Source organism: Colletotrichum scovillei (genome assembly GCF_011075155.1).
Source record: "Colletotrichum scovillei strain TJNH1 chromosome Unknown Contig00009, whole genome shotgun sequence".
NCBI classification, from domain to species: Eukaryota; Fungi; Ascomycota; class Sordariomycetes; order Glomerellales; family Glomerellaceae; genus Colletotrichum; species Colletotrichum scovillei.
Genome location: NW_023336267.1, coordinates 552,826 through 569,067, shown reverse-complemented (window position 1 = coordinate 569,067; position 16,242 = coordinate 552,826). Strand labels below are relative to the sequence as shown.

Here is a 16,242-nt window from a genome sequence, read left to right as displayed (position 1 = left end):
CAGACACACAAAGAATAACCTTGATATCTCATAGCGAGAAGGGGGGGTATCAGTATCATTAAGTTTTATCCATCCCCACGTGAGGCTGCAGAAGCCTCCAACCGTGGAAAAGGTTATCTGGTATGCCAGTAGTCCTAGGGCATTGCCTTTCTCAAGAATACAAATATACATACACTACCGCTACACGTATCCGAGCATGCAGCAAAAAAACATGCTCATATCAAAACGCTTTCTCCAAACGCTTTTGAAAGGAACATCCAACAGAACCCCTCCTCTGTATGTCCAGAAGGTAGTCTTCTCCACCTTCATCTTGTTAACGGTATTGTTCTCCTATTCAAGAAGTCAAAGAAGCTTCACCATCTCATTCCACTTCCACCAACGCCAGAAAGCAAATCCACCACGGTCCCAAACACGCCGACCCCCAGCACCAGGGTCTGCACGGCGACAGCCACAACGACTCGCTCCACGAGATCCAAAAGACTCACGGCTAGTCATCTGCTGCCGAGGAGAAGACGGCGGTTACGCTTCATAGCCTGATTCAGCCCCTTCTCAAGCTTCTCCGTCTCCTTGCGCGCAATACCCAGCGCCGACTCGGCGTCCTCGACACTCATGAGCGACATGGCATTGAGTGGTGTGCCAGGCAACTTAGGGTGCGCAGCCCCAGTTCTCTGCTGGGCGTCCACCTGTGCGGCGGCCGCCGCCATGGTGGAAGGGGAGGCGTCGGTGACGAAGCCCTCGCTACCCTGCTGGTGCTGTGGCGAGTCCAGGCCGCCAAACGGTGTCTCGTCCTCAGGAATGTCCTTGCCTGAGCCGCCGCTCTCGGCGGAGTAGATGCCTGCGCCCGCTGCTGCGTCGTGTCCATAAATGTATGGAGCGAGGGAGTTCAGGCTGGCGGCGGCTGTTTCCCGTGCAGACAAGGCGTCCTTGGCACCAGGCGCAGATTTCCAGCTGCCCGGGAACAGGTTGGTGTTACCCAAGTTGAGTCGCGGGAGAACAAACTGGTTGATGTAGCTGATGGCCTCTTCACGCTGAATCTTATTGACAGGATCATCGGAGAACATCTTTTGTGCGTTGGGCGAGGGCGGGAAGTAGGATGGGGGCCCGTTGGGTACCGCTCTGCCCTTGATCAGGGAGAAGCCACCCGGACGGGCCTGATGACGGGGCGCAACAAAGCTGTCGGGCTGGTCACTACCAACTGCTACAGACTTTTGAAGCGCTAGATATCTGCCTTCTTCCTCTTCGGTGAGGTTTCTCAGGCAATCCCCGTTGGGCGTAATGAGTACACGCTGACCTTCCATGATCTTGCGCACCGGCTGACCAGTCAGTAGGATAGCATGATCTGCCTCGGACACCATATTCTTGGTCGTAGCCGTAGGAGGCGGGTTATTGCTCAGGGTCGCAGCGGAAGGCCTGTCAAAGCGAGAGTGAGCGTCGAGGAAAGGCTTGAGGAGGGCAAGTAGTTCCGCGGTGGGAACTTCGCCCGCTTCATGCAGGGCATGGTAGACAACCTCGGGAAAGGTATTCGGGTTGTCGGCAATATCCTGAGACTCCTCTGGCACAGCAACAGCTGTGGGTGCAGGAGGCGGTGGTGTCGGCGTTGAAGGTGTTCCTTCTTTACTCTTGCCCTTCTCCTCCGCTGCCTTGGCCATCTTGGCGGCTTGCTTCGCAGCCTTGCCCTTGGGAGGGGGTAGGTCCACCACCGTCCTCTCGACGATAGGTTTGGGAGGCGGAGTTGGCTCCTTGGGAGGAGGGGGCGGGGTGGCGACACGCTCGACGGGCTTCTTGACTGGTGTGGGAGCCGATGTGACCGGCTTTTCCTTCTTCTGCTTCTTCTTGCGTCCGAGAATGGGAGCCTGCTCTTCGGTTTCCACGACTTTGGGCGCAACAGTAATGGAAGCGGACTGCTCCTTGTGCGCCTCCTTTCGCTGCTTGCGCTGCTGGCTCTTTGTTGTGTTGCGAACAGGTGCGGTTCCCACTCTGGTAGGGGGTGGTGAGCTGGTACGAGAAGCAGACACAGATGCGGAGACGATAGAGGCACTATCGCTGATGATTTCGCTAGCCGGTGTTCCAGGACGTCCAGAGGCGGAAGAAACAGCCCTGGCCGCCGCAGAAAATGCGGCACCTGATGGTAGAGCTGGCGGCACTTCGGCTTTGGGCGTCGGTACAACTCGCAAAGTCTTGGGCGCCGCTCTCGCGATAGGCGATGCTACACTGGCAGTCGTTGGTGTTGGCAACGCTGGGAAGGCCGAGACGTCAGATTGCTCCGTGGTAGTGGTCTCTGGTTGCTTGGCCTGAGCTGCACTGGTAGCGGCGGCAATGTTCAAGATACCCGGTACAGGCTTCTCCGTAGCCTTTGTAGTTTTGGGCGCTTCAACAGCCAGCACGGGGGATGGACCTGAAGCCGGCGTCGCAGCCTCTGCCGGTTGGGACTTCTTGATGCTCGCTGGGGCTATCTTTGGAGTTGCAGCTGCTGACTTTGCTGGGGTCGCAGGCCGTGGGACGTTTCCAAGTGCTGGGAAATCCTCTTCCTGCAACTGCAAAACAGACTTCCCCTTGGAGGGAGATGCCTGAGAGGCAATGTCCTTTGCTAGCCCACTCTCAACAGCCAAGGCTTTGATGTTCTTCTTGGCTTCTGTCCCACCGGCTTTCTTGCGAGAAGCCTGATCTGGTGTGCCAGTCCGCACGATATTAGCCATAGTCGGGACTGCCGGCTTGGGAGCCGAGGGCGTCAGTGGCGTGACTGGTATTACGGGGATTGGTGCTTGTCGTGGAGCCGGCGATGCGGTTCTCTGTGGAGGGCCGAGACCAGGTGGAGGAGTCGGAGCTGCTGGTCGTGATAGTCCGCCCAGGGTACCGACATAGCTCGGCAGGGGGTCGTCAGAGACCAGTTTGTCTACCGATAGAGTGGCCTCATCGTCGAGCGAAAAGAGATCGTCATCTAGGGAACCAGTTAGCCAAGGGGTTCCCTAGAAGTGGTGTTTTCCTTGAAGACAAGTAAGGAAAATAAGAGACAATAAAGCATGGTAGCAGCACGAGAGACAACAGTTTATATACATGGACAAATGTTTACAGGAACAAGACAAGTCACGGCTGCCATCATCGTCTTCCATGATGATTTGCGAGGACAAACGAGCGGTAAGTATGAGCAACGTGCTATATTGGTCCTTGTGCCACCCCCATCCTCATAACCGGAGGACGGTCTGCGAGTTAACGTACATTGAGGCGACTGGAAGACGATGATGGCTTGCCTGACTGACGTGACCCCATTAACCATGACGACGTGCGGTCCCAAATGAAAAAAGAGGTATAATGCCGAGACGAAGTGTAGGTGTCGGTCCTTGCTTGCCCAGAAGAAAACGTGAAGCGACGCCAAATGCAACCCTTTGCCACTCTCCCCTGAGCAGCCCTGATGTTTTCCGCAATGCTCGCTGAATCAATGCGTGTGTAATGTGCGGTGCGCTCTCGGTCCCTTTGAAGAGCGGTCGTCCGCCTGTGATATGCCGCGACGCCCTCCCCCTCATGATACATGAAGTGTAAAACAAAACCCGTAAACGACCAACACCGACACCTCATCTATCGCGTTGTCTCTCGAGGCTACCAGCCTGCGCCTGGGAAACGCGTATTGTACATCATGTTCGGGTTGTACCCACCTTGGCTCTGTCCACCGAACAGTCCCTGTCCGACTCCGGCGTTGCTCTGCGACTGGTGTTGCATTCTCGCTTGCAGGATACTCGGGTCCGCAAGATCAACTAGACCACCTCCTCCAGAGGAGGAAGTGTTAGCATGTCTGTGCTTCTTCCCCTTCTTCTTCTGCTTGGGACCGAAGTCTTGGAATGCTCCAGGCTGGTTACCGTAGAGCGACGCCAGGAGGCCCGAAGCAGGAGCTGGGGTGGAGGAGGTAGAGGATGGGTACTGATTAGAGAAAGAAGATAACATGTACTCACGCTTACCAGCATCATGACCCTGTCCATTGGTTCCCCGACCCCGAATCAACGTCTGGAGAAGCTCGGCGGAATCCTTGGAAGTCGCACCGAAGGCGCCACCGAACTGGCCCTGTCCAAACATGTTTGGCGGAGTTCCTGTCGACTTGAGACCTGGAGGAGGTCCGGGCATGGAGGATGCATAATACTGGCTGCCTGGCTGCGAGTGGAAAGCGGAAGGCATCATGGCCGTCTGCTGGGCCATGATTCTTGGGTTGGCGGCAACCTTGACTGAAGCTGAAGTGCCGGCGGTGTCATTAGCAAAGCTGAACCTAGATCCTTGTCTGTTGTGGCCGCCACCTTGTTGCTGAACCGCAGAAGGCTGCGCAGTTGGGATCCCAGGAGGCAGGTGATCGCCGAAGCCGCTCTGAGATCGAACGAAGAGCTGTTGTTGAGGCGTCATGGACCGGCTGCCACCAACAGAACTAGCAGAGACGGAAGCTTGACCGAATCCAGAGCCAAGTACAGGACCGAAAGGGCCGTCGTTGTTGTTGCGCTGGATGGGAGGCTGAGTGCCAGGTCTACGCTGCTCGAAGACGACGTCGCGCGCAACATCTCGGTCTTCGGGCTCGCCGCCGAGCGCTAGACTGCCCCCAGTCTCCGGCTCGCCTTCCGAGGCCTCTTGAGGCTCGGATTGTTGCTCCTGTTCCACGCCGAGGCGCGACTCCTCTTCTTCGCGCATGGCTCTTCTCTTCTCGCCTCCGCGGGTGTCGAACATGGGAGGGTAAATGGTCTCGATCTGGTTCGTATCCGGCGCGTTGTATGAGAAAGGGCAGCCCTGCATAGCCTTGAGCAGCTGTCTAAGCAGATTCTCTGGAAGGCTGTTGGACTTTCGGTTGTCAGCAGGAGCGGTCGGCTTCGGGGCCTTGGTCTCGGTCGGGGGTGCGGGGGTTTCCTTTCTCGAGGGGGTCTCGTCAATGGCCTCGGGTACTGCCTCGGTGGTGACGGGGAGAGCTGTCGAGATTGCAGGGCTTGAAGCGGCGCCGCTAGTGGCGTGGCTTCCCCTGCGGCTGCGCTGAGGATTTCTTGCCCAGTTGGCAGAGGCAGGCAGAGCTGGTCCGTCGCCGCCATTCTCGGAGCCGTCCTTGCTTGACGATCGTGCCATGGGTTGAGAAGCGGGAGCCGCAGGCGGTGCGGTATTCTGTTGTCGAGAAGCGGTGCGAGACGGTCCGCCACCGCTGCTCGAGGAACCACCTCCAGGGAGGGGCCGCTGAGAGCTGATGCTGTTCATCGAGGATAGATCCTGTCTAGTGTAGCTGTCCTCCTCGTCACCCAGCTCATGCAAGAACATGCACTGCCTGTTGGTGCACTGCTCGTGCCGCAGCCAGGCCGAGCAGTACTTGGTCGTACCGAGCTGGGCTCTGAGAACGCGGTCGCCATTCTGGGAACCGTTGACAGCTTGGATGCAACGTTGGGCGTCTTCCTTCTTCTCGAAAGTCACATAAATTCCGAGAGACTGGTGTTGGCCGTCCTGGCTCTTCCGACTGCTAATCGAGATTTTCAGGATGTTGCCGTATTGACCGAAGAATTCGGGCTTGCGAAGCGTCTTGAGTAATTCGTCCTCTCGCACTGTGGGTGTCAGGCCGGTCACGTAAACCAGGTTCTTCTGAACGACCCGGACGCCGATGAGGTTTTTGCGATTTTCCTTCTCAACCTCGCGCTTCTGAACCTCCTTCTGCTTTTGTTCAACAGCTCGCTTCTTCTGGTTCTTCTGGATGTTTGCTCGGAACTCGGCGACCCTAGTGTTTGTCAGCGTGGCGTCGACCAAGGTGGTAGGAGGGGTACACACTCTTCCGTAGTGACAACCTTCCACTGGATTGTCTTCTCGTCATAAGGTCTTCGGCATGCAGGACACAGGCCGTTCATGTTGTTCTTGATATTGTTGAAGCAGAACTGGCACACCTATGAAACTGTTAGAGGTCGAGGTTCTTCGTCCGAGGCAGAAACGATGGAATATGGAAGTCGCTGTTGCCGTACCTGGTAGCCGCAAGGGCATGGTCGGAAATTCCGATCTGAAAGGTCGAACTCCTCGATACATAACGGGCTGTAGTGGAGAGAGTCAGTTCACGATGCCCAACGCCTCAAGGTCTCACGCATGAGTTGCATGCAAGCAAGATGCGCGCGAGGTCAGAAGTAAAGTAACATACCATGTATCATCCTCCTCGTCGATGAATGTGTCTTGGGGTGCCATGGCGACGATCTGTGGCGGTAGGTATATTTCGTGGGGTTGCGGGAAGGTTGGGTTTCGATTTGTGAGTGGAGGTGGTTAGGAGAGGGAAGTTGTTCAATACCAGACAGAGGTGAAGCCAAAGCCTTTCTCGGATGGGTCGTCTGCTGCACTAGAGCGTGGTGTCTTAGGTAAGATGGACCCACTGGATGCCGTCACGTGCTGAACACCAATGACAAGCCAATCAAGGGACCGAGAATATTGCAAGTCAGCAGAATTTAGATCCACCCCTCCCAGTCGCTTGGGCAATTGTGAAGGAAAGAACGCTCTTGAGTAACGGCAGGGGCGGTTGCTTGGATTTTTGAAAGGAAATCACAAATTTCAGAAAGGTGCACAATATTGGCAATTGTATTTTAACCAAAACTTTGAGTTCTTTTGAATTCTCTGCAAAGTTTTAGACCGTCAAGACACAGAGGTTGTGAGCACTTCGTCCAGCCAGTTTGCCGGCACCTTCAGGTCCGCATCGGGTGTCAAAAGCACCACCCTAGGGGTGGACCTACCGCCGGTTAGCTTCTTCCAATCCCCAAGCATCGCGAATGCACAGCATCATCAATCAACTTCCCCAGAGGCAACAAGCCCCCCAGCACCGCAACAAACGCAACAATGGCAACGAAGCTCTATCGTAGTAGAGCTCTGGCGGGCTTGCGCAACTGCCGCCCCAGCGAGATCCGATCCTTCTCAACCTCAATCCCTCAATTGGCCGGCTTCCCGACCGGCTATCCCAAGGATGCCGAAAACCTGAGGAAGTCTCCTCGCGAGCACATTGGCACCCTCAAGGCTCCTCTCATCAACCCTGCCGACAAGTACGGCTCCAAGGCCGATAACCTCCACAAATACGGCTCTTGGATCATGGGCTGCTTGCCCAAGTATGTCCAGCAGATCTCCGTCTGGAAGGACGAGCTCACCATCTACGTCTCTCCCTCGGGAATCATTCCCGTCTTCGCCTTCCTCAAGTGTAAGTGTCAATTGATTCACGATATAGCGTCACTCTCATCTAACACTACGTAGACAACACTTCGGCCGAGTACACCCAGATTAGCGACATCACTGCCGTCGACTACCCGACCAGAGACCAGCGATTCGAGGTCATCTACAACCTTCTCAGTGTCCGCCACAACTCGCGCATCCGCGTCAAGACCTACGCCGACGAGGCGTCCCCCGTTCCCAGTGTCACTTCCCTCTTCGATGGAGCCAACTGGTACGAGCGTGAGGTCTACGATCTTTTCGGCGTCTTCTTCGCCGACCACCCCGATCTGCGCAGAATCATGACCGACTACGGTTTCGAGGGTCACCCCCTGCGAAAGGACTTCCCTCTTACTGGCTACACTGAGGTCAGATACGACGAGGAGAAGAAGCGCATCGTTACCGAGCCTCTTGAGCTTACCCAGGCCTTCCGCAACTTCGAGGGCGGCTCAAGTGCCTGGGAGGGAGTTGGACCTGGCACGGACAGACGCCCCGACACCTTCAAGCTGCCTACGCCGAAGCCAGAGGAGAAGAAGGAGGAGCCGAAGAAATAGATCAGAAGATTCTGACGTGTATATAACTGACTCTAGAATCTTCTTTGTTGTACAACCATTCCGCGTTCCATTATTTGCTTGAACATTATATGGCTGCACTAAAATGTTGGTGAGAAGCGTGGGCCTTGCTGGCTCTGCGCCAGTGACTGTAACGCCTCCCGAAATCGTAACGGTTTTCGAGTCCCATGGTCCTGGAGAAGTCTCAGAAAACGGACTAAAGGCCTTGATTCAAAAGGTACCCAATGTCGAGCATAAGGCTGATCTTCCAAGGTCGACCGAATTGAACTCCGTACTGACTGTGTCACCCTCGTCCGCCTTATGTATACACATGACGTTGGCTGTAAACCGATGCACAGAGCTCGTCTTCGACCGAAACGGCATCGAGTAGGTTTTTGGGTTACAGTGAAGCATGGTCAGGTGCCTAGGTCACGATTTCAACCCAATCCAGCGAGGTAAATCCGGAGTGAGCCATGCTGTGCGTAAGTAAAGGACATGGCTACTTGTTGTCGAGCAAGTTATAGGGGAAGGTACCATGGCTCAATACCAGCACTTTTAACGGCTTGTTGCCTTGAACCGCGATGATATCAGACATGTCCCATGGTAACGGAGATACCTCCCGAGTGCCACCCAGAAGCATCAACCCAACCTCTAAGGCCAACCCAGTGTTGCACCTCATACTGATTGTATTTCCTTTTCTCATCATATATAAGGGCAGCTGGTCTGCCACAAAGTCGTCAATGCTTCCCGGTTCTACATCCTCGTCACTCATCACAGACTCAATATCTCTGCTCATCACCTCTCACTCAATACTCCAAAGACATCACGCTCTCCATACCAACTACTTCTCTCCTCATACTTCATTCCACACTACAGCCAAGATGTTTGTACTTGCCGTTTCCAGATCCCAGCTCTTGTCTGCGGACATGCTGGAGGAGTTGAGATACAAGGCCCAGATGCAATACCACCAAGCCCATGTCCTCGACCTCGCATCTTGCGACGTTGATCTTGAGGACCACATCAATGGCTTCATTGAGGGATACTGCAAGCAGCAGACCTGCGCTAGTACATCATCGTCTTCAGTCTCTCTCGCCTCAAACAACGCTTCCACGAAGTCCAAGTCTAGGCTGAGACGCCTTCTTCACCGTATCACTGGGAAGAAGCTCTAGGTGAACAGTCTGCCCTCTCTCCCCCCCCTTCTCAAAGCCGCCAAACAAGTCACACGCACACAACGCCGGCCTGCTTCCAGTACAGTCATCCGACGTCACACTCTCTTCACTTCGTTGAAGAGCTCTGAGACGAGTTCTCAAGAACTCACAAAGGGTCGATGTCATGCCCACGGGATCGTGAACTTTAGTACATGACATTGACCCTAAGAGAAGGATTCATATCCGCTAAACAACATGAGACCTACCCGCTCGGAGCATACTCTGCCGTGTCTCGGAGGCTCATGAACAACATCAGACGGGGAAAATACCAATCTCGGCGATCGTCACCCCAAGGAATCCAAGTCGGCCATCTCCTCCGATCATCAACACTTGAGTGCCAAGGCATCGGTGTGTCCGGAGCCAGAGCCTAACGGCCTGAAGAGCCCAGCACTTCTGTCAACTCCACTGCGTTGTCAACCTCCCTCGAATTTGCGGGAAGAAATCTTTCTTACGCCAGGTAGTTATCATCAAGCACATTTCCAAGGAGCAAGTCACGTGCTGGAAACACTTGGAGCACTTCTGCCACAATTGGCACTATTGCCTCCATTACTACCGCTGGTATATACATCAGCAGGGCACAGCCTTTCGGCCAGCACGAAGCTCAATAATCGTATATTGAACTGCGTATATCTGAGTACTGAGGGTGGAAGAAATTGGCGAAGCCCACCGATTCCTCCGAAGTGGAAGCAGGTAGAAGAGCTGCTTGAATTACCCATACCGCCTTATGATTTCACCTCTTTCCACCAACAATCAAACAACTACCACCACTACTACGGTAAATAGACCATTAGAACGGCTATCGAGTGGGCTTTTGGGCAAGGTACAGGAAGATAGTAGTCTTCGCCCTCATGCAGCGGTACAGCTGCAAGCTAGACCCTGCTCAGACCTCACCGATGATCAAGCCTGGTATTATCAACGCGAAGGACCAGCTTGCTTGTGTGGATTCTGAGGGATACAGTAGGCTTGATAACCCGTAGTTGTTCATACTGTAATCAAATGGGTTCAGACAATTCATTGCATGCTTTATTGTGAATCACACAAGTCGAAGTTTCATGAGATACCTTAACTTACCTACCTTGCCTTACCTTCAGCATGTGTCTTGCACATGTTCGGAGTTGTAAGTTGAATGAGTTGAGTGAAAGGCCAATAGGAGAGAGGAACAGAGACGACATAATGCACTTACCCAGCAAAAGGAGGCACTATCTAGCACCCATGCATTTCCCCGCCGCCCCGTTAAATGCATGTGATGTCACCACGTCCCACACGCCACTACACGCGTAAATCGATCCCACACTCGAGTACGCGACGCGCCCTTTGGACTGAACGAGGTCTAGTCTCCGAGCAATTGCGCTGACACTCTGCCTTTGCGTCCGAGTCAACGTTGCACATAATTGCTAATATCAACGATCTGCGCGCTCTGGAAGCGATCAAGCTCACGCCTTGCGGTGACGGTTTGCACCATCATCCAAAATGCCACCACAAACCCGCTCCAGCGGCCGGACTCCTGCCGCCGCCAACCCATCTCCCGATCGAGTCTATAAGTCTAGCAAGCCGGCAAAGCAGGCAAAGTTTCCGCATCGACGAACTGAAGTTCGAACGTATAGCGCTCGTAAACCAACCGCTCGCATTGCCAACCACCAGCAAAAAACCTTGACCCAGATGTTTGAGACCACGCGCTCGTCGCCTTTGCGCCTTGATCTATCCGACGAAGAGGAGGAGCCCAAGCCTAGGAAGAGAAGGAGAAAGACCATGGGAGACGAACCGACGCCAAGCTCATCCTTTCACACGCAAACGTTGACCCAGATGTCGCGAAGATCATCCGAGAAATCCACGGCAGAAGAGGAAGAGGAGGAGGACGTATGGCAATTCCAGCCCTCGGAGGATGAGGTCGAGAAGGACCCACCGGTGCTGCCTTCCGGCAACGACAAGGAGAACCAAGTGCCTGGCAAGAAACAGTCGAGCAAACCGCCCAGCAGGACACCCTCCGTCGTTCCGCAGACGCCAACAAATAAACGCGTTATTTATGAGATTCCATCATCTGTAGGCAGCCCGCTTACCCCGATGCTGGCTAGGTACAGCCCGGCGCCAAAAAGGTCTCCCTTGAAAGACAAGTCCACAAACACAATGTCACCGATCCCGAAACTTACAGCATCCGTCAAACGGCCACGAACTCTGACGGTCCAGGATTCTTATGCGACGACGGGCAGCCAGGGCTCGAGCCAAATTGTATCTCCCAGCAAAATGCCACTGCAGCCCACCAAAAATGTTCGCTTCATCACGCCCCATCCTACAGCCAGTCTTGCTCCCATGGAAGAAGATGAGGAAGCGGAGGGAGAGCGCGAAGTGAGCCCATCCCCTCGCCGGCCGCAAAGATCGCCTCTGGTCGAAATTGCAGATTCTGAGGATGAATTCGATGACCTTGAAATCCTGGATGAGGAAGCTGAGGGGTACGAGGCCGTCGGTGAAGACACACAATTGCAGATGGACCAGGCTCTCGCTTCATCCGAGGAGGAAGCAGCATCCAAAGAAGCGTCCCCTGCGGATGAAGGCGACTCTGATAAGGAAAACGTCGCCCCAGCCGCCAAAGAGGATGGTGACGAAGAAGATGAGGAGGACGCGACAGTGGTTCTATCGAAGCCGTTTGTGTTTCCCAAGTTGTCACGCGAGGAATCGGATCGCAGAGAGACCGTGGAAGTCATCACGTCTTCACCAGAGCCTACACACGACAGTGGCTCTAGTGTTCTCAAGACAGCGAGCAGGGAAACCAACGACGAGTCCGTTTCTCAGACGACGCCCACACCGAGTCAGAAAACTCCCAAGGCTAAAGGAAAGGCGGCTGTCGAAACACCAAAGACCCCTTACACCCAAGGACTAGAGAGCCAGCGACTACCCTACAGCGTCATTCACGGCATGGGGCGCCAGGGCGATCGGACCGACATCTTTATTTCTATACATCCCGAGCACATGGAGGCCATTGTTGCCGGCGAGAAGAACCACGAATTCCGCAATTACAGAATCCCGCATACTGTCACCCGCATGTGGCTTTACGTCACGAAGCCCGTTGCGGAACTGCGGTACATGGCCTGCTTCAGCGAGGCCAAATCGCCTGGCGAGATTGACGAGGATGGGGTCGGCAACGCAGAGTTCAATCAGAACAACAGTTCCAAGTTTGCGTATCATCTAAAGAAGGTCTTCCTGCTGAATGACCCGATGTCCCTACAAGAGATGATGGACCTGGATTGGCTCCACGGACCACCGCAGAAGTACAACTACGTGCCGCCCGCCGTCGTCGGGCAGTTGATGGCCAACCTGCGTTGCTGTGTTGTCGGTAAAGACGAAGAAGACGATGAGGATACCGTATCGGAACCCGAAATCGGCAGGAAGGAGTCTTTGCCGGCAGCCGGAGGTCCCTCAGAGGAGCAGACGGTCTCCCAAGAGCTCGCCGAGCAACTCCGAAGCGATATTGAGCACTCCACCCAGCACCACTCCTCCGACGCCGACCTGCTGGTGCCGTCAAGCCAGACCCCGACCAGGAACCGCGGCGGTCGCGGCGCTCGAAAGTTCGGCACAGAGCTCCCCCAATTCACCAAGCCGGCTCTGCCCCCGACGCCCCTCAGCCGCCCGCCCAATCCAACCCCCCGGCGGGCGGTCCGGCCCTCGCAGGCAACGACGGCAAGCCAGGCGTCGAGCCCCTCCCAGTCGCCCGTTAAGTTCAGGTCTGCGCCGCGGCGGCCGACGCGCTCGAACAACAACTCGAGCCTGCCCATCTTTGTGGACGACGAGGATGAGGACGATAGTCCGGTCCACCTGCCGCCGGGGACGTTCCAGATGGATTCTTCGCAATTGCTGTCCAAGAGCCAGATGCTGCCGGAGAGTCTGCTGCGTGATGACGACGGTGACGACGACGATATCATTGTGTTCGATTCAGATCAGGATGATGAGCTGTAAGAGCTCGGTTTCGATTTGCCTTTTGAGGTGTTTGCTACTCGATTGTAATCGGAAGGGGGTGTTGGCGATGCTATTGGTATTATTATTTTCAAGCGTTGGAGTTTGGATTGGCCTTGGCCGGCTTATAAGGATTTGGGAAACGGGCAATAAAGAATGGACACAATGGCTGGGCTGGGCGGGTATGCAACGGTTATTATTTTGAAGCACGAATATTGCTTGGCCGTTATAGTAAAATTGAACCCGCTTGACGTTTTGCTCGAATCAATCTCTAAACTACTACTCCACGAGCCTCTCTTACATGATTACCTTGCCTTGCTGCCGGAGTCCAAACGAGATTGAAAAGGATTACTTACCTCTCTGTCGATAAACGTCCTGGCGAGCTTTAGTAGAGGCTTCCGGAGTCGGCGTAGTGGAAGCGGGCGCGCCGGGGGTTACGCGGGGCCCACGGATGCCGTATTCTGCGAGGGTATGGGTATCTAGGTTGATATCTTCAAAGGAGGTCCAGCCTATATTATTATAGTTACGGGTAGAGTATGAAGGGAGGGGGAGGTGTTATAGTAATATAGCCGTATATAGTAAGTATCTAAGTTATAAAAAGGCCCTTAGCTTATAGAGTCGTAGCTCCCCCTCCCCCTCATCTTCTCTTTTTTATCCTTATTCTCCTCGTCCTCCTCGTCCTCCTCGTCCTCCTTAGCCTCCTCTGCGTCCTTGTCTTCCTCCTCGTCCTCTTTATTTCCCTCCTCTTCTTTCTCTATTACCTTCTCTCTAGCCTTTTTGTAGTGTTAGGAGCGTATACCTGCTCGAATACGGCCTCGGGCTTGCCCAGGAGACATGGGTTAAAGAAGCACTTATAATTACTAGGGAGATGTAGCTATACCGGTGGGAACTCTTTTTCTGTATTTCTATTCATATTAACCAGATGTTGATTTCATTCATGATTAGTGACAGGTCCGTCAGATGTCCCCTACCTCTGTTCATCCGTCCCTCATCCCAACCTAACCTGCCGCCACATCCTCAAACACTCCTGCAAATCACCACTTACCGACCCCTCCGCCGCACCGCCGACGTCGCGAATAACAGCAACAAGGACGCTCGCGAGCGCAAACATCTCAAGCGCCTTGGTGTCTTCCCGCAGCGCCTCGAGGTCCGACTTGCGCATCCCGCCGTTGTCGGCCCAGGCCTTCCACGCGTCGAGAGTGGCGGATAGGGCGGAGGTGAAGGCGCCGTCGAGGAGCATGCGGTGTAGGAGGCCCGCGGCGACGGAGCGGACGGTGATGATGTCGTCTGTTGGTAAGTGGCCTTGCTGCTGGAGCCAGGGGAGGGTGTGCGTTGCTACGAGGGCGGCGTCCCATTTGGGGGATTGGATTGCTTCATGGGCGCGGGTTTCGCGGCGACGGGCATCGAGGCGCATTCTATCTCGTACTGCGAGTTTTCGATATCAGTCCAATACCTTCAGTCATGCAGATAAGGGGGAGGGAAAGCCTACCATCGTCCATGTGCTGATCAGACTCCTTGCGCATGCGCTCCCTCACAGCCTGCTCCCTCCGCACCGGATCCATCTGCTGCTCAGCCGCGATGGCGTTCATCTGATCCCGCATTCTTCGGTGCAAGAGATCGAGGTTATCCCGCGTGTCGTTGTGCGAGCTCGCCCACTCGGGCGTCTGGGATCCGTCGACGACGCCCAGGACCTCGAGCACGCCGCAGGGGACGGAGGAGCCCTTCGCAAAGGCCAGGACGTCGTCCGGTATGCGGTAGTTCCACAGGATGGTCGCGCTCGAGGTGCCGTAGGCCGTGGCGGCGCTGGCGAACCATGTGCCGGCCGTGTGGCCTGGTCGGATGCGGACGTGCTCGATGTAGAGGCTCGTCGAGGGGTGGTCGGCGTCTTCTGGGATGGCGCTTATGAGGCCGTGGGAGGAGATTTTGCAGGCGATTGGGTTTTGGGCGTTGGATTTTCCGGCGCGAGATATGCTGGCGACGGAGGATGACGGGGATATCGTCTTCTTCTTGATGCTTCCGCTGCTTGTTTCCTGCTCTGCATTGACATTGTCGCTGGCATCCTTCTCATCGCTCTGCTCAATGGCCATGGCTGCTGGACTAGGGAGTGGTACCAGCCGGACCCAGTACGGGGGTAAAGACTCATGGCTCCTCGTGGTCCAGTGTGAGGACCAGTTCACAGACAGCGAAAGATGACCGTCAGAGTCGTTCAGAGGCGCAATGGTGAGAGCATTATGCTGTCCATCGGGACTCTGCATCAGGGTACAGCCGACGGGAGTCCACAGCCCGGTGCTTCTGAGCAGCCTCCATCCGTGAGCATCGGGAACGGCGCCAAGATCCAGGAGGTAACTGATCAGCTCGTCAAAAGTGACATCGACCTGCGGTTGCCGTAGCTGGTCTGCGTACTCGACCCTCTGCGTCTTGAGGCCAATGGTGTTGGTGCGCCAGTTGAAGGTCGTCCAAGTGCCGCCGGGGATGGAGGAAGGGTGACGGGCGAGGGACCAGTACTCGTCGCGGTGATCGAAGCGGTCCCAGGGCGTGACGGCGTAGCGGGGGAGGTCGACCTCGATGACGCGGTTTACGACGTCGGAGCGTGTGAGGGCTGTCAGGCGGGCATGACGGAGCATGCGCTTGATTCGAGATCGCGCGGCAAGTGTCGCAATGGTGTTGTAGAGGATCGGGAGAACACCAAGCACGGCTAGAGGAACACCAATGTAGGTGATGATGTCCGTGGGTGTTGTACCCGAGTCGGAGGACATTGCGCCGAGCAGAGAACCCCGTATGAAGCTATTGGACTATGAGACAGAATGAAAAGATATCTCACTTCGACTGAGATATGCAGACAAGCAATAGCTGCCTTGTGGAAACACTATAAGCGGAAATATCTTATTGTGAGAGATACAAAGCTATTAAGTCTCCGTGAATAGAGTCAATGGAAACTACCCCTGACCGATGGCCTTCAGCCGCATGGCTTTGGGAAGGCGTTGGCGATGGCTAATCACGAACCTTGCCTGTTTGGTACTAAGTCGTTCCGTGTGCCTGTCGTCCTCGCAGCCATTGTCTACAAGTGCCGAAGACTTGGGGCTCGGGGTTTCTTTGTGAGAGCCACATCGTATAACTCGTCTGATGAAGGCCGTGACATATGGGATTGAAACAATTGTAGAAAGCTGAGTAGTGATGTTCGCTGGTCGACAGAGTATAGCAAACAAATGACTCTGATTAGTAGAATCTCAGAAGGACTGATTTTCTCAAGGCTTCCCGAATCGAGCCGAGCGCAGGTGAACGAAATGCCGAAGGATGCAAGTACCTTGCTTGCATGAGCTCATGCAGGTTGCTGACCTGGAAGCACATGAGTGATGACTCTTCGAGCC

At 55.0% G+C, this 16,242-nt stretch overlaps 4 protein-coding genes across 4 annotated transcripts; 2 read left to right on the top strand and 2 right to left on the bottom strand.

Moving 5' to 3' along the window:
• Window positions 1–42: 42 nt before the first annotated feature.
• Window positions 43–6,273, bottom strand: HER10_EVM0009558 (uncharacterized protein). Its single transcript, XM_035479043.1, has 6 exons — window positions 6,128–6,273; window positions 5,958–6,024; window positions 5,770–5,882; window positions 3,945–5,719; window positions 3,651–3,749; window positions 43–2,938 (listed from the first exon to the last, which is right to left on the bottom strand). Exons 1-6 carry the CDS (start codon window positions 6,169–6,171, stop codon window positions 492–494), a joined length of 4,545 nt encoding a protein of 1,514 aa, XP_035329877.1. The 5' UTR covers window positions 6,172–6,273; the 3' UTR covers window positions 43–491.
• Window positions 6,274–6,750: 477 nt separating this feature from the next.
• On the top strand, window positions 6,751–7,788 carry HER10_EVM0006563 (NADH dehydrogenase). The gene is made up of 2 exons (XM_035476146.1): window positions 6,751–7,162; window positions 7,216–7,788. Exons 1-2 carry the CDS (start codon window positions 6,811–6,813, stop codon window positions 7,722–7,724), a joined length of 861 nt encoding a protein of 286 aa, XP_035329492.1. The 5' UTR covers window positions 6,751–6,810; the 3' UTR covers window positions 7,725–7,788.
• Window positions 7,789–10,229: 2,441 nt separating this feature from the next.
• Window positions 10,230–13,069, top strand: HER10_EVM0010369 (uncharacterized protein). Its single transcript, XM_035479832.1, has one exon. The coding sequence runs from the start codon at window positions 10,400–10,402 to the stop codon at window positions 12,875–12,877; it is 2,478 nt and encodes an 825-aa protein (XP_035329974.1). The 5' UTR covers window positions 10,230–10,399; the 3' UTR covers window positions 12,878–13,069.
• Window positions 13,070–13,862: 793 nt separating this feature from the next.
• On the bottom strand, window positions 13,863–15,778 carry HER10_EVM0011076 (uncharacterized protein; the record flags this gene model as incomplete). The annotated part of the gene is made up of 2 exons (XM_035480518.1): window positions 14,364–15,778; window positions 13,863–14,299 (listed from the first exon to the last, which is right to left on the bottom strand). Exons 1-2 carry the CDS (start codon window positions 15,628–15,630, stop codon window positions 13,863–13,865), a joined length of 1,704 nt encoding a protein of 567 aa, XP_035330055.1. The 5' UTR covers window positions 15,631–15,778.
• Between the last annotated feature and the right edge of the window lie 464 nt (window positions 15,779–16,242).